General features: G+C 40.9%; 1 protein-coding gene across 1 annotated transcript; it reads right to left on the bottom strand.

Annotated features, from left to right (window-relative positions):
* Window positions 1-237: 237 nt before the first annotated feature.
* Reptor-bp (REPTOR-binding partner) lies at window positions 238-24,231 on the bottom strand. The gene is given in 6 exon segments (XM_071703330.1): window positions 238-1,138; window positions 2,645-2,766; window positions 9,094-9,187; window positions 24,041-24,085; window positions 24,087-24,123; window positions 24,125-24,231. Coding segments are annotated over 6 exon segments (498 nt in total). The 5' UTR covers window positions 24,217-24,231; the 3' UTR covers window positions 238-1,030.
* Window positions 24,232-24,431: the final 200 nt, after the last annotated feature.

Raw genomic sequence — 24,431 nt, 5'->3', positions numbered from 1 at the left:
TATGCAAATTCCCATTGCGCAAAACCACGGCATCGCAGTGTCCAAGATGCAATTTCGAAATAACGCCGGATATGCATTCTTTGCGCGCGAGCCAGAAAAAAGATTTCACGTTTCGCTAATCGGACGATCCTTACGCGGTGCAAATGTTTTTTAAGTAATTCCAAAAATTTGATAAATTTTTATATTTAATTCTCATGCAGGAAACTCAGGAAAGGACGGTGAACGTCAACAGGTCTATTTTTCATCGAAAAATATTGGTTTTATTTGACTATCAGACTCTTCCGTACACATATATGAATCAACCTTTGTAATGGCGTTAATTTGTACAAAACGATGATTTCTCTGCAGTACAAGAATACCACGCGTTGATAAAATTCAAACGAATCAGTGAACGGTCAACGAGGAGATCCCGCAACGACGCCCTTCAAACAGACAATACTGAATATAGACTTTGACATACAACGACCGTTTTTTTTTTCCCTTCGAGGCGTAACAGTAATATATCTATAATTACTTTCTTACATCGCAACAATCATACGAGGGAGGTACATTCCAAGCGTGAGGCCGTAGAACAACCGACCGATGTCCTTAATCAATAAAAAAAACATGCGTCAACGTAACGAGAGTCGCGATAACAAAATGTACGTATAAAAAAGGTAACACGGTGAGGTAACGAGATAAATCGGGGATAACAATCCCGCCGTTTGGGAGAGAATCGGGAGAAAAACAGAGGGGAGAACTTCACTATTCGCATAAGAAATTCTCGAAAAAGGTCGGAAGATTCCCTTCTCGCGGTGCATTCAGTGAATCAATCGCGGTATAGAAAACGCCTAACGTAAATTCTTAAAGGAGAAAATTTCAGATTCGCCAGCCAATTATTTCCTATTGCCTCGAAGAACAGTAAAAGAGAAAAGGAGATAAGAGAAGGCGGAAAGAAAGCTCGACTACGAGGGGGGTTTCGATCGGAGGAACAAGATAGATGGAACGGCTCGATCCACGTGACTTTCTTATTCCTCGCCTCCTTGGCCGCTTAGTTGCTGCTGGGTTGTTCCCGCTTCAGCGAGCCGTGTTCCTCCAGCATCGCCTGAAGTCCATCGGGGACTCGACCGGCGTCCAATTCCTGAGTCCACTGACGATACTGTAGAAAAATAACAAACAGTGGTGTGTAAAGTACGTTTATCCCGTCTCTCGGTCCTGTCTTGTTCGTACTAAACCGTCGTGCGCTGGAGATCTTCAGTGGAATCAGAAGGATTTGGGAACAGCCTCGTGGATACACAGGAATGCCGGACTTGTCGGGATTTTTCAACCGCTCCTCTTACTCGCGACACTCGGCAGCTTAATCGATATAAGAACCTCGAAGCATCGATGTCAGATATTCTCAAAGCACCTTGTTAACGAGTATTCCGTAAGAAGACAAGATAAATAAAAGCCAATTAGTATTTAATAAACAAATAATTTTTTATTTTAAGCTTCTTAGCAAGACCTTTGTCCTTTATTATTCCATTGTCCTGCCGTTAAATTTCATTCAGATTTATTTCTGTGGAGCGTAATCGAACAACAAAGTGAATGCTAATTTTTATATAAAACCACGGAAATTATTTGTGCGAAATATTTCCTACTATAGAGACCCATAAGAATAAAAATTTACGACAAACGACCGCGTGAAGTACTCAAATAATTCTAACAAATACGAGTGCTTTTCTGCGAAAACAAAGCAATGAAGATGCGAATAATACTCCTAGTCGCATTGCTAAAGAGCGAACCTTTGTATTCCGCCAGAACTTTACACTTTTGCGAGTAACTTAGTTTGCACTTCGAGGGAAGGTTTAAGGAAGACGATAAGGAAGACGATGAGAAAGGCGATGGAAAAGAAAAAGTTACGAGGTTCTCCAGCTTCCGAAGAATTTGCTTTGCTTTACGTTCGAGATACAACTAATTCAGGCAACTTTAAGACATATTTTCTTCTAAAAAAAAAAAGAAGAAATCTTCCTTCGATATTATAAGCTTTATTTCTATTTTATTCGATTAATATTAAAGAACATAATCAAAAATTAAGATATGCATAAATCTTTAGATATGTTTGATTTCTTATAAACAATAATTTGTATAAATATATAGAACGCTTCAGACACTGTTACAGTGTCATTCCTTATAAATTGTAAATATTGCTTTTGTAATAAAAATTATATGGTAATAATTTTCAAACTATTGAAACTGATGAACTTTTCGCGAATTAAATATCAGAATAAATATTGGAACACATTATCCATCGTTTAACTTAAAGTGCATTTTACTTCGATAAAATATCGACATTTATATTTAAGTGAGAAAGTCAGTTACTAAAAGAGAAATATCGAAATGTGAAAGTGAAAAATTTTCCTCGATACTTTCGTTAAGAAAGAATTGGATTCAAGTTTTACGAAGAACAGCATATCTTCACTTTCCGCTAATTATTATAGAATACCTTAACAAATTAAGTCGCAATTTTATAAGCCGCAATGCATTCACGAGTCTTTTTATTCGGCACGCAACTTATTCGTCATAATACGTTGGTTTATTCTTAAAGAAGAAAATCCTAGAGTCTTTTCTACTCTCCATTTTCATTTGTTCGTTCGTTTATGGAAGGGTTAAGAATATGACTTACCATCTCGAGCTCTTTCCGCAGAGCAAGCACCGCCTTTTCTCGGTCGGCCACGAGCTCCTCCAGGTACTGATACCTCAGCTTCTTGCGAGCACGGCACTCCCTCGCACTCTGCCGGCTTCGTTCTATAACAGAATAGCAAACGAAGAGGGTGAGAGAACGCGGATCCATATCAATACGAGGAGAATCAATGCATGCAAAGCGTGGCTCAATCCTCGGGACGAAAGTTTCGGCCCCGAATTCGCGCCGAGCATAAATTTCCCTGGTTTTCGGCGTCAGGTTGTGACGTAACGGCAAACCAAGTGACAGATATATATATCACGAGCTCTACAAGAATTCACGATTTAATAATGTCGCCGAACGCGCAAGACGCATGGTAATGCCGCGGCATATGCGACCGAAAAGCGGAAACTTTTACGAAGACGGACGGTGTGTTACGGTAAGCTATGATTTTGTTCGAACGTAGGGAGGAAAATAAACGTGTCGCATGTCGCATGTCGGAGCGAAATCGAAGCTCGATGAAATGCGAAGCCGATTTAAATAACGACGTCGTTGCAATCTGAAATCTGTAATATTCAAATCCTCGAATCCTACGGTTTTAGAATTTTATCCGATCGTTGGTTTCTGTGCGTTATATATTCCAAAATTTTCTGCGAGCATTGCGATTCTTGAATTCCGAAAGTCTTCCCGAGATTCTTGCATTCTAAGGCCTGTATTTTATTTCTTTATAGTCACGTTTCTCTGCTGAAGAACTCACAATCAGCCGAAACTAGTCGTCGAGCGACGCGATGTGATTTAATAAATGGACACCCCAAGAATCGACTTAATTTAATTTAAACACTCGTTACGTCATATTTATATTCAACTATCAAAAAGAGAGTAATAGTATAATAAGTTAACTTACATACCTATACTTACTTACATAACTATATTTTCAGTTTAATAAGATAGATTTAATTCTTCAAAAAAAATGTTAATTTAATGCGCTACAATAGCTTGACCATCGAAATTTATTCGAGATACAGGAACAGAATATTCGGTACACGTTTATTTCATTTGTTTCATAACGCGTTAATTGTAAAATAATTTGTAGCGACGCATCGGTTATTATGCCCGTTTTTGAACATAACGGCCAGCGCTGTTTGTTTCCGAAAGGTCGCGCGCGGGTATTAGAACTCGGTCAGGCATACAGCGGCGCGAGCCGCGTGCCGACGCATTATCTCTCGAGATGTAAGCGCGCCAAGTAGTCCAAACACGATCGTTTCCCACCTACCGATTATCGGATCATGTAATTATATTAAATCTTGCGTTTACCGACCCGTAGACATATCGAGGCGGTTACTTAGCGAAGCGATTCGCTCATTCGAAGCGAAACTCGATACGGATGTAATTTCACTAAAGCTTACCCGAATTGAAAACGCGGAAAACACGAATTGCCGGATTTACTAATACTCGAGTAATGAAAGAATGCGATGTATTAATTGATTTTTTAACTTTACGTTGTGCGTTTTGTGGGACTTACGCGTTCGAAATGAATGGCGTATGCGATTACTAAATCTCTCGCGATTGCGGTGTGGAGAAGATAGATTTTGCCCATCCTTTCGCGTTATTCTTTCATCGAAATACAATAAATCGCGCGTCGCGTACAATTAATGTCGGGAATGCCGGACAAAGTATCGCGCGACCGTTATATTTTGACGGCTACTGTGCGCACGATTGTAATTAATCGTGTTTTCGCGGGTGTTGTATTGTGTAAATGCAATGAAAAGGGTCTGAGAGGAGGAGGAGGCCTAGGAAAGGTATCGGGTGACGGCAGAGCGACCACAAGGTAATTAATCTGTTATTTATTTATTTATTTGGGTTAAGTGATTAAAATAAGAATTAGAAGAAAGACCCTCAGTCGTGAATACTTGTACTTTAAAAAAATATCTTTCAAAGAAATATATAATTTCGAAATATCTATTTTAAAGCCAAAGAATTCAGTATGCGCAATATTTTTTTAAAATAGCAATTATTTTGAAGGCTGCTATAATTTGGATTTTATATTTATATTTTGCAGATCAATGCAGGCGCAACGTAATTACGACAAGTCTGCCGCTATCGGTGAGTGACAATTAAAGCTTTCAATTTGAAATAATGGATCTATGAAAATTGTATCGTAAAATATTTCTATATGTATATAAAAGGATAAGAATACACTGTTCAGAATAATAAAAATGATAATTCAGATAATCTCATAGGTTCATTGTTTGAAGATTGGATAGGCTAGAATAAATTAAGATAAATAAATATTTAATTCTGGAATATGTATAATTACTCGATTTATTGCGCAGGAGGATGCACATGTACGAATTTATAAAAGAGAGTTCGATATGTTAATGCGTTACTTATTGGCACATTTTAATCTTTTATTACATGACTGAATATTAATTAAGAGATATACTAATTGTTTGATATTTATACAGCAAATTCATAAATATTTGCCAAACATTTTAGAGAGGCAAAATTTTCGGGAAATATAATTGAAAACATAATGAAAATATAATATATTAATGTTAATTTAGGTGATGTATTTTAGTATCAAAATAAATATTGAATAAATTTTGAATTTATTGCTTTCGTAAATAGTAAAAAATAAGGAAAATGAGAAGGTAGTAAAATAAAACTAAACAAGTAAAGATATTTTTGGAATATAAAATTCTTATCTGAATTTCTTCATGGTGCTTGTATATCATGAACAATAATGAATAGAAGATATTTATGTATTATTTTTGCGACATGATAAATAAAAATAGATATCCGTAGAATATGGTAGCAAAAAAACTGTATTTAGTTGTAGGGATGTTATTTTATTTTTCTTCTCATCTTTTCCACAGATATATCTTTACTGAAATTTGAGGTCTGCACGTTTGGCCTCTGTGTTATTTCTTTTCAGATAATATGTTATATTGACGTAAGAAAGCAGTACTCGGGGATTCTTTCAATATATATCTCAAATAAATATATAAAAGAAGTGTACACGAAATACATTACAGTCCAACAGCATCCAATTAAATTGTTAAATAAAAATGCACATTAATAATTATTAGCGATACTTATTTAATATACATATAACACACCAATTTTATCCTAATCTATCCTAGCCTATACATCTATTTATTGTTAACTTGACTTTATATCACTTTGGGTGCTTACGAAGAGGCGCTCGGGGTTAGGTTTTGGTATAATAGTGCACGTAACATATGCTATACCAAAATCTAACCCCGAGCTAACCCCGAGCGCTTCTTCGTAAGCACCCTCTATATCAATTAAAGCAGCATGAAATAATGAAATGATATGAGGTACATTTATACTTACGTCGCGTATGTGATATTGCGCGAAATGTCTCGTAAAAACTGTATATTGTTTTAATGATATCAAGCTATATTTGAATAATCGTGTCGCCTCAGCTATGTACACAGTCTCAGTTGATTTCTAATCAAAATAAGATTAATCGCGTCTTTATTATGAATATCTTTCCTCTTTCTCTCTGATACGTTTTTAAGACTAAAAATACGGACTAAAATCCTCACATTCAAGCACAAGATTCCAAGATTTGTAGCTTTGATTTGTAGATTCAAATTGATTTTTCGATTGCGAGAGAACTGTTACAGACTTTAAAGTTTCCACGCGTTATCAGATTGTTAAATAGTTTCACAAATGGCAAATGTCTTTCGCGAGAATCATTGCGCGTTTAGGTATAATAAACGTCTTTTACGATCGAGGTCCGCGAACGCGCTATCGTTCACGGCTCGCCAGACCCGCTTTTTACGCGGCAATAAACGTCACTCGTTTCATTGCGGACCTTTAAGGGTGACCAAGCCGCCGGCGAATTTTTGCAGTCCGTAGAGCATCGATCGGCCCAGCGCCGTAAATTTTATCGGAAAGAGATTCGTCGATGTCGATTGGAGCTGACGCGCGATCGGTGTCGCGCTTGGAAGATCGATACCGGCGCATCGCGGAAATTAAGCGTTCTCGCACAGTCAATTTGTGGCTCCATTTAGGATCTCATTGCAACGGCCGACATCTGGACCGAATCTAGGCGAAACTCGGACGGATTTAAATAAAAGCCGCTTCCGTACGGAGTAAAATGGAGAGTTCGTTCGTTCGCGTGGCCAAGAACGATCCGAAAAAGACTCACGCGCAATTTCCGCCGATATGCAGGTCGTCGCGAATCCGCAGGACATCTTTCTAACGACAGACAGGAGACAAGCTGAAGAAAATACGTTGTTTTAATCCTTTAATGGAGCGCGACCGCTAAATCGACCGTTGCACGGAAGATCCAACAAAAACAGCGACTAGACGGCGATAGAAAATTCAAGTTTTCAGAGTGATACTTTTTCAGGTTAATAACTTTTTAACGGAAATATAAATTCACATAGAACTTTGAAAATTAATGTTTTATAAGGAATTAATATTTGCGAAATTACACACAGAAAAATATATACTACCTACAAGTTAATATTACTTGCTTCAAGTATTTGATAAGTTCATATATGAGCAAATCTACCATAAAGTCGTCATAAGTATCACATTTACTCAAAACATATTCTAGATCTTAGCAAGTTTAGTACTTGAAACAAGAATATTAAATTAATACTTTTCTTGGCTGTAGAACATTCTGTGTGTAGATAAAATTGGAAGTTTCAGTTTTAAATAATCAAGGTAGAATATTTTGCAACACATTGCTGTTCTGTAAATTTTAAATATGATTTAATTTTCAATCCATACATTAAAACTTAATGCAAGTAATAATTAGCCGCAAAGTTTTAGCTACTGATTGAGAATTATTTGTACCTGGGAAAATATCAGATGGATTTGAATGGCATGCGTTCCGGAAAGGAGGCCGCATCGCGATCGGAAAGAACCGGGGGCCGGGGGCGACGACGAAACAAAAGGGAGAACGAAATAGCGCGCGTTAGGCGATTATAAAGTTTCCCCGTTCCCGAATGAGAAGACCACGCGCGTTCCAGAAATAACCCCGCGAAATTACTCGGTGCTGGTCCATGCAACAGCCATCAGCGCGGCGGGTTAGCTTCTCACCCAACCGCTCCTTCTATCTTGTGCCTTTCTCTTCCCGCTTTTGTTACCCCGAGGAACTCCGCGGCGGCGAAATGGCGGAATTGCAAAATAGCCGAACGATAACCATATACGGTGAAAGCGTGGCTGGTAATCCTCGTTCGCCGCGGTATCGAGAAACCGCTGCGGGGGTGGCCTAGATATAAATATTTATTCGCGAAAGAGATAAACGCGTTCTTAACGGCGATTCGCACCGTTTCGTACAACCTTTTCGGCGTGAACGAACGAACGCGAAACGAAAGTTTCGCGCAATCAGTGGATACGCGAGTCCCTCCTCGCGGGAAAGACGCGCTGTTGCTGCGACTATCGAACGTTTTAATCGAGAGACGCGACGGACGTCGACATGAGTACGGACGTAAAGCCAGAGAGCGCAGGGAATGGCCGATATCTGCCACATCCGTTTCATTGTCTCGTAGAATGTGCGCTATCTTTCTATTTTACGCGCGTTTTCGCACCTTGGATTAAAGAGACGTTGACGAGTTGAGATAAAGTCAAGCTAGTGACCGATATCCACTCGTGTCCACGTTACTATTCCCTTGATCGCCGTCCTTATTACTTTTAACGCGTACTTTTGCCTCTCTGATTTACGTAAAGCATTCTTTTCCTGACGAACTAACAATTCAAAAATATATAATAGCGCATTCTTATAAAATAATAATTTCCAGTTGCAATCAAGCAGCATTTAATCGATATGTTCGCTGTATAGTTTATTATATTGCCTATACAGCCTATCAAAGTATCGAACAATAGAGGTGGGCAAAATGTAATCGAATCGATAATTGATTGTTGTATTTTAAATAATCAATGACTTATAATTTACAATAAAATATTAATCAATATTCGATTATTATTGACAAATAAATCATAAAAATAATCATTGATCGCAGTTAAATTATCAGTCATTTATCGTGGAATAATTATATTTTTATTACAATTAAATAACATATGTTATATATACTACCGAAGAGATTATAATAAAGACAATAACTTCGTTTCATTTTATGATTATTAGATAGTAATTAATGAGTAATGATGACAGACCGTCGATGCAATTTATATTTATGCATTATTTAATAATAGATTTCAATGATAATTACTTAATTACTGATTCCAAATTATTTCACTAATCCAATTGCGAAAACAATCAATTGCATTGTCGCACAGTTTCATCGTACAAGTGCGAATCGTAACAAAACAATTTTAATTCTAATCGCAACGAGGACAAACAATTTACCACCGATAAAATCGTATTGTTACAAGCGTAACGGCAGCGAAGCGAAATGTTGAAGCAGATGTCTAGGATGTCAACAAGTATCCTTCATGTAGCTACTTACCGAGCTTAGCTTTCATGTCCGCCTTCTCCGCCGCCTTCCTTCCAGGCTTGCGTCCCCTCTTGCCCCCCTCTTTCCGATCACCGCGAGATCCCTCCTGCAAATGAAAAGACATGATGGTTAATCGCGGGAAAATTCGTCATCTGATGGGGTAAATATTAATGAGCTACGAGCGAATCGTCGCACGCTTTCTCCTCTCTGACACGAACGAGATATCGGGCGTCAAAATACGGAAATTAGCTACTCGTTAAAACCAATCCATTTTGCAGCCGCGGCTTTGCCGCACCGATTGGCTTTTGCCGACAGCATGGAGAGACTGGTGAATAATCATACCGTGGATGTATTTGCGCGATGGTGACAAATCTTACGCGAGGAGCCGAGATGGCATTAAAAATTGACGCGTTACAAAACGCGCGGCTGGATTATTACGCGGCCTACCGAAACGAAAGCGTGCGCGCGCGTCATGAATAATTCGCCGCGGGGTAATTTACGATTCAATCGGGCCGCGGTCTCACGTACGCGCGCACACGCGGCCACCATAATACCGCTTGATCCGCGCCGGAGTTTCGCCCCGATTAATATCTTGAGCGAGACACGGCGGTGTCGTTTTCAATGGAAACAAAAGCTCATTGTGTCGCCGAGGAGAGGGATCGAGCCTGGGGGAAGGTGCGCTCCGGTGAAAAGCTCGGGGGATGAAATCGTCTCCTCCGCCACGAAGATCTCCTCCCCCTGATCGTAAACGCGAAATGAGCAATCTCTCGCAGAGTCCACAATATATCCCTTTTTTCTCACGGCCACAAAAGTGCAATGAGCGTTATTCAATTTCTCGCGAACACGCAACCGAACGATGCCTAATAAACGTCCGCTTTGCCGGCGACACAGTTAACTCAGCTTTGAGTTTTATAGTCCTCGTAACCCAGTCCGTCAGATGAAATCGAGCGAAAGACGAGACGTGAACGAGACAGCCGCGCGTTTATTTTCAAGATTTAGACACGAGAAAAATCGAGATACTCTAAGGAACGTCATTTTATTATTGCCTACATATATTTCAAGACTTTATTTATTCTTTTCACTGCTTATCTCTTGTGAAATTTGGAATTGACCTTTATTAGAAAACTTATTCTTAATATAATATTTAAACGTATTCTTTGCATGCGGGAAATTGGATATGAAATAACATATCCTTAATTGCAAGATGTGTTATTTACAAAGAGATTAAGAATTAATTAATTTGCAAGCCGCGTTCTTTGATGGTATATATGGATTCTCTACAAACTTGACGCTTCGTATACGTATCATACGAGTCACCGTATCGCGAGGTCGTTCCTACCCATTTCCGTTGTCCCAAGAATATTATTTATGCAAAGTGTACGTTTGTCGCGCGTACAAACCGCCCCGACGGTCAAACAAACGAGTGACGCGCATACATTTTCGCGAAATGCATTTTCGCACGGTTCTCATTTCGTCCCGTGGCGAAAAACGGGCGACCGCGCGCGAAAACGATTTCAACGCAGAATAATTACCTGGAGGAACAATTTCGCAGCCTTGGGAGCACGGGGAACGATACGCGGACCGCGACACGCGCCAGATAGAACGCGCTCACCATCTTCGTCGACGAGCCATTAAAATTTACACGCCCCTCGGGCGCGGTTGTTGCATACCGCGGCCTTTAGGTATGCATACGCGCTCAGGAGTGACAAAATACAAATTCCGCCCCCTTTTAGGACCGCTGTTTACCGTTACGACCTGTCCGTGCCGCTCAATCTTATCTGGTATTAAATCTCCCCGAATACCGTATCTTTCCCCCTCGAGTACTTCCGGGTTTTTTTAACCGGCTCTAACCAACCTCTTGTTAGCCACCAAGCCCTTCCTTTCTCCGATCCACAACCCCTTTTTCCCTACGTGTATTTTGTGAGATAATTGGAATTGATTTCCACATACAAAAAAATATAGAAACGTCGAATCATAACTTCGAAATCTCGTACAGAGAATTACGCAACGGTCTGTAAATCGAGAACGTACCGTACGCAAATAGAGGATTGTTCACGGCCGCATTTTACGGTTCGTAGTATTGCACTGACGAGACAGACGATATGGATGTAAACATCTCGTTAACAAGAGTAATATCTTTCATAATATTCCAGGAATATTGAGTTATCTGTCAGCAATATATTTTTTTTGAAACAGCTTTGTTTACATTAAAAATCTATGTGCTAATTAAATAATAAAACTGAGATTCCCTCAGAATTTCGAACTAAAAAGTTTTTATAATTTAACTTTAAAATGTAGATAGATTATTTTTCAATTAATTTTAAATAAACCTGACTTTTAAACAAAAATTTAATAAATTTAATAATCGTAAATGAATGTTAGAAAAAATTATAAATATTGGCTTTTAAAAAATTTTTAACTTTTAATAAAAGGCGATCTGTTCCGAAACACTTCATATTTGACACAGAATTATGTAAGTTCAAATTGCTTTGCTCTTTTTGAACATTTCAAAGTATAGAATTTTTTAAAGTTACAAGGTATGAGAGAACGCACGTTACATTAATTGCAAATTGCGACTAGGCAGAAATAATTAAAACATTACGAAGCACTACATTACGCGAGAGCAAGTTCAAAATTAGTATGATAAACCAACGAATGTTTCTACCGCGTGAAATCGTATCTCCGTCATAGAACGCAGAAGATCCGCGGCTGCAAACCCTTTTGGAATCTGCCAGACATTTACTAACATTGACATTTCCGTCTACTTCCTTGTCCTCACCGTGCCGCAGACTCGCATATTCCAACCACAAATGCGCCTGCGAGCGCACAGACTCTAATTCCGAATTCCGACTCCTTCTCCTGCATACGACAGCCCATTGACGACGACTTGCTCGATCTATCCGATCAACGAAGAAACAATCCGTCCGTTTCAGGACTCGATAATCGTCATTTACGATGCTCGATCGTCGCGGAGAGTAAGGGTATATCCAGACAAATTTGCATAGGTGCATAAGCATATGCGTAAGAAAATGGATTGGTCTATTTTTTATGCACATGTATATGGACCAATCAATTTTCTTATGCTTATATTTATACGCTATGCAAGTTTGTCTGGATAGACCCTAAGTACGAACGCGTGCATAATGCAACAGCACAAACACGATATCAAATAGAATATTATGCCGGAAAATTTTCATAAATTATATCCGACATTATCAACTCGCCTTTTATTACGTCTCTCTGCATCCCAATTATATAATTAATATAGAATGTATTTTCATGTCGGACATGAAGAGTTTGAAAACGAAAAATGAATGGAGTATTAAATATAAATTAATATTCAAGACTCTGTGAAATTTAACTCGCATCCTCATCAAAATGGAGTAATGTCGTTCCCTGTTTTAAAATAGCAGAGATGCAATCCAGAATTGGTTTATTGAAGATAAAGCAATTTTATAGAATTATCGGAATTAAAGTGTTATTGTGTAATATACATACATGCGTTCTTTAATTGACAGTCTGGGTGAAATTTGCATTTAATTATTGAACATCGCGTTTGATTGATGTAGTGTCATGTAATAACAATATGTAGTAAATCTCGCATACTTCTTTTTCCGTTCACGTGCAAACGAGGGAGCCTAATAGCACCGAACTATCATTTTCATAACGATTTTAACGGTCGTCACAACTATCGGAGGTGAAATGTAAGATCCCGTCGTCGCGCGAATGTAAAATTTTATGATATTTTTCTCTGACATTTCTCGTCGTTATCAGCGAAAACATGCGAGGCAATGTTTCTCGTTTAAAAAGTAATTTCAGTTATCTGAAACTCGATTACTGGATGTCGTTACAGAAAATTGAACATGGTCCTACCAGCAGAACGCAAGTTTCCGTAAAGGCAATACTCGTTTTAATTTTTCTAATTTGCATTTGCATGAAAAAAAAATCTGTTAGCGCATTATCGACGCGTTCTCCGATTTTTTACGGTCCAAAAATATTAAAAAGCTAAGCTCCTACATGCACATAAAATTTTTCTCGCCTCACAATCAGAAGTGTATTATGTAAAAATGCAGTATCTGCCAATAGATTCCAACTTCCTTAATAGATAATCTCAAGAATATATATAACGAAATATGACATTTTTAAGGCAATACTCTCTTATATCGTAATGACAAAAGATAGAGGTAATCGCCTACTTTATAATTTTACACTGCAAGCTCTACTGCATACAACGCTTTCACGCCACTTCCAGACGTATAGCGTACGCTTTTTTCTACGGAAGCTAACCCGTCTAGAAAAAACGTATTTGCCCTAAAAGCAGCGATGTAAAATGTCATTATCTTTTATGGATACATTTTCTGCACTCATATCGGTCACATGCGCCAACGTGTATAAAAAATAGATTTTTTTATTACTTAAAAGGACTAAAACGAATTACTAAAAGCAAGCACCGTAAAAAATGGTGGAGTCCAACGGTTTGGACTTAAGGCTCCCCGCGTGTACCGTTTTAACATTAATCAAGCCGAGGTACGCTTCAATGAGAACCTTTAACGTCGTCTCGCCACGGCGAACCGGATGCCCGATACTACGCCGTTGCACCGGCAACCGGATGCCCGTAAAGCATATTGCACACAATATGCAACGGAGATGCAACGACATGGTTCACGCCGCTGCCATCACCTTTACGCCTTCGGGCCGAATGCACTGACAGCCGTTAACGATAATTCGAGATCAACGCCGATATACTCTCGAGGGTATTAAATTTCTGCTGTAGATCTATACATGGCGTCTCGATCTTTTCACCGCATGCATTTATTGGTGACAGATTCTTTAATGCATTTTAATGCGAGCTAAATTATTCAGATATATAATTTTTGTATAATAAATAATTTACCGTCCTTTCAATTAACCAAACTTCAGAAGAGAAAACAGATAATAAAATCATATTCTCTCAGTTTATTTATATTTATAAATTTCGTTTTTTTTTTATAATAGAATTTTTAATTCCAGCATAGAGATATATAATGTTTTAACATTTATATCATGGAATTAAAACATCATGAGATAAAACCGAACGTTATGCAGTAAAACCTAATTTGTACAAAGCTACTGCGAATAAATAAAAAACTCTTTTATACATGTTTATAATATCGCCATCTGGATTCGAATTTCGCAAAGCAAAACTTGAATCAAAGCAATCTCTGACATTATGGATCTATATAGAGACGTGTTACTTGCACTAAAGCCCGTTTTACCGTTTTAAATTAAAACAAGGCAAATGTTCTCGTTGTAAACTTGCTGGAATACCTAAATCCGTTTAACTTTATTAAAATTTTGCTCGGTCTTGTAAGTAAATGCGAAATACTTACTAAATACTTGAAAAATTTACTTTGGCCGAAATCCGCTCAAAGATTACTGTAAAATATAAATAAGCCTTGGGTCGCTTCTGCAAAGAAGCATTACCATCTTCATCATTTAAATCTTTCATCAAGAATTTACCGCACTCCTCTTTGTCTCCCTCCCTCCAAATTATTACATTATTCTATCAGGAATTAAGCTCATTGCTAATCGAACCTACAGTTTTTCTCTCAATCTGACCCGAATAATCGTCGTAAAATCGCCAGAAGAAACGTCCCTCGTCGATCAACGGAATAATTAATAACGAAAAGTGCGAATAGATTATATTACGCTGCAAAATCGAGTTAACGACGCGAGCTCTCCTTTACAATTACTAGTCATTTAAAACCCCGAGCAAAAGCCATTCATTAGATCGCATTCCTACCTCGCGTTCCACCGAGTCTCAGGTGATCGCTTTTCGAGAGAACTCTTTAATTACGACCGCACCACGGCCGCCGTTCTACCACGGCTCCGTCTTTTACGCTGGTTTTTTCGAACTGCACTTTCGAATTTCGAAGGGAGGGGGGGATAACGCGTGCTCGCAATTAATTTTCATTATTAGCCAAATTATTCCCGCGGCCTCTCTCAGCGTGACCCTCTCAAATGCATTAGGATTTCATAACTCTTTGCCGCCGTTTCTCTCCTCTTATTCTCCTCCTAGTTACACGGCGTTTCTTCTCATATACTCGCAATTCGAATCACCCACACTGGACCCACTCATCTTCTCCGCTCTGCTTCCGGCATTATCTGTTTTTCACACTCGAGTAACCTCCCGAATTTCAGTGTCGTTTGACACGGTTTTATTAGCATGGTTAATTTTAATTGCCTTGGTAACCGGGTTTGTTGGCCGAGCGTTGCAATTTCCTTTGCCCTTCAATCTTCTTTTCTTTATATTTTTTTTTTACCCCTCCGACAGACCAGTCCCCGAGAAGAATATTACGATAAAACCGGATGTCCGCGAAAGACACGCGCGTAAGAGGCACTTGTAGTTGGCTTTACTATTTTTTTCCTACCTTGTTTAAGGCGCTCGGCGGAAAATGGACGTTAGACAAATTGGACTAAAGTGGACCGAAATGGAACAAAGTAGACGTAAGTGAGGGATAGGAACGTTTTACCATGGTGGTCGCGAGGTAAAAGGGCTGCTTTCCGCGCTTTAACTCTTTCGTCTTGAATTCTCATTTTACGGAATGATTTACGGAGAAAATTTCGCGCGTGTCCAAACTTTTATAATCATCCGCCGGCGATTAACGCTAATTTATTGTCGCAGCAAGATCCTTTGACACCGAAAACTTGAAACGTTCGCGGCCGCGATATTATACTTCGGACAAAAAACGCAGGTGCCAGCGAAAGGACTGTGAATTTAAAAAAGTCGTCGACGATCATCCTCCAATTTAAATTCATGCGAATATAAAACCCCCGGACGTAAAGATTTTAGCCCAGGCGCGAATTTGTCATAAAATCTTAATTTTCGTCGTGCGCGTAAATGCTGAATTTACGGTATACAATTTACGTAAGGTTTCATCAAGATTTCACAATGCGTCGCGCTGAATACACGCACTCTCTTTCTCTCTCTCTCCCTCTCTCTCGCGCGCGCGCGCGCGTGCATCCGCGCGTCACTCACGATAATAAAGCACAGGCAGGCGGTGAATGCACGGTGCAAGAGTTACCGGATTCACCGTGCCCACGACCTTATTATTACCTCCATTCGATGGTTGCACAATCTGCCGATCAGCTCACGCCAACGGTTAGCGCGCATTTTCCCCGGGTGCGCGATGCAACAGCGCTTATCTATCTCGAACGGAGGATTATTTTCGTCGGTCACCGCATTCGAAGGCCATATTTAGCTCACTGCGTTGCGTACGTAAGACTTTTTAACGATCCGCATCAACGAGAGTGCTTTTATGAAAGTTACAATGCCGCCAGCGGCAATTTCAGAGGGCAGTAAAGCGGATTTCGACCGCAGGGGAATCGAACTTTGATGACAATTTATATGCCCTACGATGCCCTAATATTTTTCTCGGTTTGCGATTTTTTTAATCCTGTCCAATGATCGCGTGAATAATGACAGTTATAAACCGGATTTTCAAGCTTATGTATAATTAATCCATGCACTTCATAAAAATATTATTTGATTTCGTGCTATTACTGTAATGGTTCTACGCGCGCTATTTTTCTGATGCTATGTTTTTTCATTCTCATTGCCATTTCGAATCGCGACGACAAAGCTGCGGAGAGCTGGCCTCGTCGGATAGTGTACAGTCGCGGCTTAAAGCTTTCTTGAGCTTTTCCAGGTCATTGTTCGTCCCCACTAGCGTAACCGGAAGAGAGTAGGAGGCACGGAAAGAGGCGGAGAAAGCTCCCTCGTAATTTTCCAGCCGCGCCGCTGCTCCAGCGACGTTATGTACAACAATGGACGGGGATGTTTCGCGAGCACAATGGGCTAGTGCGAGTGAAATCATTGCGTGAGCACCAAAATCGCGTAAATTTCGTCGCCCCCGCTGCGCGTGCTCCTGCGCGTATCACGGCGAAAATATGTTCGCATCCCGATATAAAATTAGAATGAAAAGCACAACCCTCGATGTACTTCCACAGTATACCGTAGCTGTAGCGAAAAGTCTACCGTGAGAACGGAATTTAAAAAGTCAGTAAATTAATGTCCGGAAGAATTTGTAAAAAATATATAATCCAGTCCAAATTCCTTCGCGATAGTCTTGATAACGTAGCAAGTTTTATTACCGCGATTTGATTAGACTCTATGTGCTCTTATACCTCGTCTAAAATTTCTCCGAGATATCAAGATAAAATTGCACACGACTTTGTATGTACCGTGTAGTGGCGTACAGCGAAGAAAGTATATATAGAGTCGAACGTATAACATTTTCCTGCTCGCATGCATGGCTGATAAGAAGACAAAGAGAGCGCGATTGGATTTATGCGATCGCATTCGTCCACGTCGCAGACAATAATTTATGAAAGTCAAACGACATAAAGAGCGCACACGCATGTGCGCGAAGGAGGACGTAGATCCTGACGACGGAGAGGAATAATGTCGCAGAGTATCTCGAGGCGAATATAAATTTTCTCCGTGTCGACGTCGATGAGAGATACTACAATCGCCGAGGCCAATACGCATGTAAACGAAAATAAGAATGATTCAATATGCCGCGGCGCGGCGACTCGAAAGACAATGAAACGCGTGATGTGCGCCGCACTTTGCACATCGCGCAGCAATTCGCGATGATGCATTCGTGAGCGTCGAAATTTTCTATCGAAGCTGCGAAGAAGTGAATCAAGTATACAGCGCGTAAAAGCCAGTTCGTAAGTTCATAAGAAGTTTCACTAAAAATAAAAACGACACATGTCGAGACATATAAGGCAAATTTGAGGGGAGCAAGTGTGGAAAGTGCCATAAATCCTATAAAGAATTTAATATACTTTGTCTGCTACCTTGTAGAACGCGTTTTCTAATGTTCTATGCTTGCAAGAAATGCGTAACTTTGAAAGTATGAGAAATATACATGAGCTAAAGGAATCACGCGACTTTGCCTCGTCACGGATTTCCTTCTTCAAAAAGATTCATTTTGAATGAAATAAATGATAATTTTATTTCATTTCATGAATCTTTCTCATTTATATTGTTTAAAATGAGATTTTAAACTTTAGCAATTAGCTTTGTTTTTTCTCATTCATTACCCTTTTCTTTCTCATTTATTTTGTTTGAAGACTCTTTACATAAAAAAAATCTAGCCTAAATATAGCTCTGAATATATAAATATTCATAACGATAAGCAAACATTATAAGAGGTGGACACTTCAAATTCTTACAATTAATTAAAAAAGATACCATTTTCAAACTGTTTTAATACCGACAAGTAATCGTGCAATTTATTGAGTTGGAAAAAATATACAAAATTCACACAGAAATATATTAATATTAAGACTACCAAGATTCAGCCTGACCAAAAATGGCATCTTCTCTAATTAATTGTAAGATTGATATCGGTCTAGTTTTACTTCAAATTCTGTCTAAATATGGTTCTAAAAAATGATGAGAATAAAGATTTTAGATTTTTGCAAATTTCATTGTTGGATTCGGTGTATCATAAGTCTAATCTCAAATGAAGCATAATATAATTTTTTCTACATTATGATATAATAGTATATAATACTTATTAGAGTTAGTAACACCGCCACATATTGCGCTAAAGATATTGCGCCCGAGAGGTTCTTTTGCACAATGCCGTGCAACATCTGGAGCGTTTCTCGTGATAACCTGGCTCGTCGAGATACGAGCGTGGAACGAGTGACGGCGTTGAGAACGCGAGGATCCTCCGTTACATTGCTGCCGGAGTGATGATGCTCGGTGCAGCAACAGCAGCAACACCCTAAAGCTGTACCACCCGTGATGGTAATGATAACGAGAACGATAACACTCGCAATACCAACAATCATACGGGGACAATCACCGGGACTATCGTCCGAAACGAGGGACGTTAAAGTTGTACTGAAATTCAGCGATAGAGAGAGATGACGACGGTGTTAGATAACTCAATGATATCTCGAAATATTTCATACGCAAGATATTCCTCGAAGCCACCGGACGACCTTATCGTTACGGATAATTCTGCGGACGATGCGAAATCGATATTTCAAAAATCAACAATATCGAGGCGGTCTCTGTATTCCACGCAATTGTTAGATTTAGGAAATATTTAAATCGACAGCTTGTGAAAATCACAAGATAAGCTGCGCGTCGCGAAGGGTCATCCGTTTCCCTTCTCATGGTTTTCTATAGACTTTCGCGCACGTTCCCTCATTATCGCGACTCCGATTAAATGTTTTTACCGCGTGCATCGAAGCGTTTCACGTAGCACGCGTGCGCGCGCGTACGCTTGCATCGCCGACGATGCTCGAAGAAGTGCACGAAGGACAACGGACAATCACGTACAATCGTAATTCCCCGCTCGGACATGAGATTGCGAACCTTGTTTCCAAGGACGTGATACGAAGGAAATATCGCGGATTCGTTAAAAGACGCCGCGCTGCCTCGACGCTTCCGTCTACGAACCTCAATTACTTCTCAACTAACCGAGATGGTACTCAGTGGATTTCCTCGTAACGCAATGTAATACGAACTGTTTCAGAAGTGGTACACGGGTCTTCCCACTCCGCGGATCCTTCATTAAATTTTAAATCTTATCCTTGGCGAAACTTTCGTAAAAATCCCTATCACAACCTTTGAACTTTTCATAATAAATGTGCCAATAAGAAATTAATATGAATCATAACAATTACATTAAACAAAGAGACGAAATGTTTTTCCTAAAAAAAAAAAAGAAAGATATTTGACACAATCTTATAATTAACAATTAAGAAACAATGAGCATCTGAACTTTTTAATATTAATTTGTGTTATTTTGTACGATAGTTTAAAAAAATCAATGTAAGTATATTCTTGATTGCAAGAACTCGTATGGATAGCATTGAATTGGTAAAGGCAAAAAAGACGAGAGATACGAACGTGAGTGAGAGGGTATGAATTAATCAATGCTGCAGTACGCAGTAGATAAAGCCGCTACATTCATTATCATATTAAATCTAGATATTTTATATCAGATAGACTACCAGATGCGTACGAGCTGCAGACAAACGTTACCGTATTTAAAAAAGATTGATGACAAAAGATAACTTAGCGATAGAATTGTAATAGCTTTGGAAAGATTAAGATTGGATTTGCATATAATTATGTTACGCATGAATTCAAACGACCGTTGAATCTTGAAAAATATGAATTTTATGCCAAATCAGATTTCTGAGCAATTGCTTTTATGATCTCTCAATAATTCAATCAACAGGTATTACGTCTGATATTATATTACCTACATATATGTATATGTAAAATAGAGAGAGAGAGAGAGAGAGAGAGAGAGAGAGAGAGAGAAAATGTCTGTATGTTCCCTATGTAAGCTATTGCTTGAACATTTTTGTATATAACACAGGATTTTTGAGAAAGTAATTAGATTTTTCCGACGCAATTTTTTTTATTTTGGAAAATTGCTTCGAAAAAATTTGAAAAAATTCTCAAAAATCCTGTGTTTTTGTTGTTACTGTAGAACTGTAGAACTATAAAACTGTAGAACAGACTGACGTCTGTTTCCAATTTTTTTCAATATTTTTTTCGAAAAAAACTCAAAAAAAGCTCGAAAAAATAAGAAGCAAACGCCGGCCCACTTTTGGTCAAGGCTTAAAAATTTTGATATCTGACACAGGATTTTTGAGAATTTTTTCAGATTTTTAAATTGTGACCATCGATATGTCGGTTAAAAAAATTATAACTAAATCAATTTTATTTAAAAAATCTGAGTGCATTTTAGAGTTGAAACAGTAACATAAAAAATCGCCAACCAAATCCGAGAGGTCGAGGGTCAAACCCAGGTCGATTTGGCATGGAATGCCCCAAATACAAATATACATATATTGTATCAAAATTAATAATGATAAGTGATTAGAGACAAGTATAATTATCTCGCATTTATGGCTTCTCTCGAAACCACAGTACGACCTTTCTATTCTAAATATAACTTAATCGCATCGCCGGCACTTGACCGAGCGCCTCTTCATGTAGCCTTTTTTTAAATCGGTTTCCTAATCTAAAATCGACAAAGTTACGACAAAAACCCTTGGCGAGATAAGCGCGTCAAACGCGAATGCAAATACGAATACAAGACACGGCGGTATCGCGAAACAAACCTTGCTCCAAGAATAGCTCGCGATTACTTCGCAGCGTACGTGCCAGTTACGTGCGCGTCTTTCGCGCGAAAAAGCAACCCGCTCAAAAATCGGTGGGCCATCCGTGCGCGCATTTCAACGGTGACGCGCGTCGCGCCGCTGAATTGCGCAGTAGCGTCGCGGGTGGGCGATGCGGATCCCGCGGCTAGCTCCGAAATCGACCGGTTTTCTCGCGCGGCGCATCGGCGTCGCGGCGGAGGAAACGTCGCGACACTTTATGAATTACGATCGTCTCGGCCGGGCGTCCCAGTTTCGTCGCGCCTCGCCGGCGATGCCGGAACGAAGGGAGAAGAAGAGAGAGAGCGAGCGAGAGAAAGAGAGAGTACGGGCGCGCGCGCACGCATACGCGCGCATCGTGACGGCACACCGACACACGGACGGCACCGAAAGGCGCCACGAAATGTTGCATACGCGCGTGCATATAAGGCGTTTCTCGCCGCGATATGTACCGGGAACGAACGCGCGCGGCACGGAAACGGAAACGCAAAATCCCGCGGACGAGGCGCCGCGGCGCGTTCGCGACGACGGCGTCGCGACGCCCCGGCGGGCGGCACACGCCGGGCGCCGTGCGAAAAATATCTGGAGGGAAAACTCACCGGTGCTACGCGTCGTGCGGGCTCTGTCAACTGCGCAGTTCACGGGCCAAAAGGCTCTCAGGCGGCAGGGACGTGACGCGCGCGGCTCGCGCCCGCGGCGGCCCGCAGCAACGCGGCCGATGCGCGGCGGTGACGCTGGCGTCACCGCGCGGCGCCTCGCGGAAGCCGCCAAGCCGCCATTTTAATCGCGCCCGCCCGCCTCCGACCGCGACTAACCCTTTCCGCCGACGGCGGCCGCTATCGGAGCCGAGCTCGCGAGCTGTCGGAGAAAACGGAGAAAACGGAGCGGAGCGCGCATGACGCGTCACGTCAGAGCCTTGCCGAGACCCCCGCGATCGGTACTCGCAAAACTCGCTTCCGAAGCGTAATTGTTGCGAAACAACACGATGCGATTCGTAGGCGAATCCTCGCTTTCCGTGGCGCGTTCCACGTCTGACCGCGATTCGAAATCTATCGAAGCGCCATACCGCGAGTATCGAAGTATCGAAAAAGCGGCGCGGCGGACCAATCACGTCGCGAGATAACGTGATTTTTTTCGTCTCGCTCTCTGCACTCGGCGTAATGAGCGTGCGCTTAATCTTGGGAGGGAAAAAGAAAGGCAGTTAATGAGAGAATCCGAGGTGCGAATAAATCGGAATGACCTATTCCGTAACTTTTATAATGACCGTATCGTTATCGTTATATTGTTGTTGCGTAGCTCTTTTATTATAAAAGTTATGTCCATTTCTACCAATGCAGATTAACTTTAATCTCGATTCAATTTACTTTTTCTTCTTCTAGTGCCGTGACTGTTTAACGATCGATCATATTGGCTATCAGGTCAGCCATTATCGTGATTTTTCTGAAGAATAATGAGATGGTTTCTCGCTGCCTCCCTCAAACTTACTTTTTTATATACCAACGCAGATTTAACTTACTTTTTATCTTTTTCTAATTTTTAGAACCAAAAAAATAAGTTAAATCGAGATTAAAGTTAATCTACATTGATAGAAATGAACATTGCAGAATAGGTCCACCTATAAGTTATTCCTTAACGCAGAGATAAAGTTCAAGACGTTTTTATAAATCGTTAGAAATAATCAAATAATCGAGTTATTAGGGAGTTTTTGCAATACCGTCTTTCAGGTACGGTAAACGTTATCTCAATTGTTCAGATGCATTCACTCTGTATCTGAACAATTCACAGATACGGTTACCGTATCTAAAAAACTCCTATTGCAAAAACTCCCTATTGTTAAAAAGATGATGCAGCTAATTGTATGATACAACATATATGCACATTACCTTCGACGTAGAAATAATTTGAAACGTGTGACGATAGTGATCGACTCCGGAACGTCGAAGTTAACACTAATGATTGCGCGGAACGTTTATTTCAGTAATAAGTACTTACGACACTACGAAAGACACTCGCGAGAGAGTTATCCGAGCGCGGGACTCGCTCTCGAACGATCGCGAGAAGTGCGCAACAATTCAAACGTGATCCGCTGTGGATCCATAATCGACACGATCCAAGATGTCGGACGGCGACATTACGATTCGCAAAGTATCGAAACCGGGCTCAACAACGAGCGAACTCGCGTTTGTCCGTTGCTCGGCGATGCTCGCCGAGAGAGCGAAAACTAACGCCAACTCGCGAAATCGGTCGTCCGTAAAGCACCGTAAAGCAATCGCGACGCCCTAGTGGCCGAGAAAACGGACGGAGACACAATTTGAATCGCGACCGCGGTTCGATTCCAAGTATTCCAACTGACGAGCTCTCGCAGCGCCATCGCTCGGCGAGAAGCCGAAGCGGCGGGGAAGTAATGTCATCTGTCGCGAAGAATGCCAAGCTGAGTCAGGCGCCAGCCTGACCGCATGAACGAAATATCGGCCAGCTAAACGGCAACCCCTCGTCCACCCGCCCGCCTGCCCCCCTTCTACCCGCGATTACAATCGATGCGAGCTGGGGTGTCGGGACAATTGCGGCTCGCGCGTGCGATCGCGATCGTCGAACGCGCGAAACGCGAGTCCCCCGTCCGTCCAGCGGGCGCCCTCTTTGCACAATGTGGTGTAATCCCGCCGAGCGCGCACGCAAGAAGCCCGTCCCGTCCGTTTTCCCCATGGCAGGTTCGCGTCACGCGCGAGCACATTGTCAGGCGCGCGCGTATCGCCAAAAAATTCCGCGCGCCACTCACCGTCTCGTTCTCCACGATGCACATCGGCTCCACTTCCATGGCGTTGACGCACCGCGCGCGTCGATGCACGGAAACGATAGGCGCCTCGGGGTGACTCGCTCCTCGCGATGGCGATCGTCCGTAACAGTTCGCGACGGCAACGTGTGTCTGTTTACAAACACTGCAAGGTCACACATCGAACCGCCGTCTCTCCTCCCCACCTGCCCGCCCACCCCCGCTCATTTCAGACCGCTGAGTCGCGTTACGTCATTAAGCCCGCGACCGTGGCGTCGCCGCGCGACCGACCGCCGAACTTCAGGCCTTCACACATAAAATCCCGTAAGAACGTAAAACGTAAGCGTAAGAAAATCGACCAATCCCAATCGAGTATTGTGCTGTCCGTAACCTCAGT

The sequence above is a fragment of the Temnothorax nylanderi genome, unplaced genomic scaffold (genome assembly GCF_030848795.1).
Source record: "Temnothorax nylanderi isolate EJ_2023f unplaced genomic scaffold, tnyl_v1.0 TNYL_tig0003_pilon, whole genome shotgun sequence".
Taxonomy (NCBI): Eukaryota; Metazoa; Arthropoda; class Insecta; order Hymenoptera; family Formicidae; genus Temnothorax; species Temnothorax nylanderi.
The sequence above is the reverse complement of the archived record's forward strand: the minus strand, read 5'-3'. Positions and strand labels throughout refer to the sequence as shown.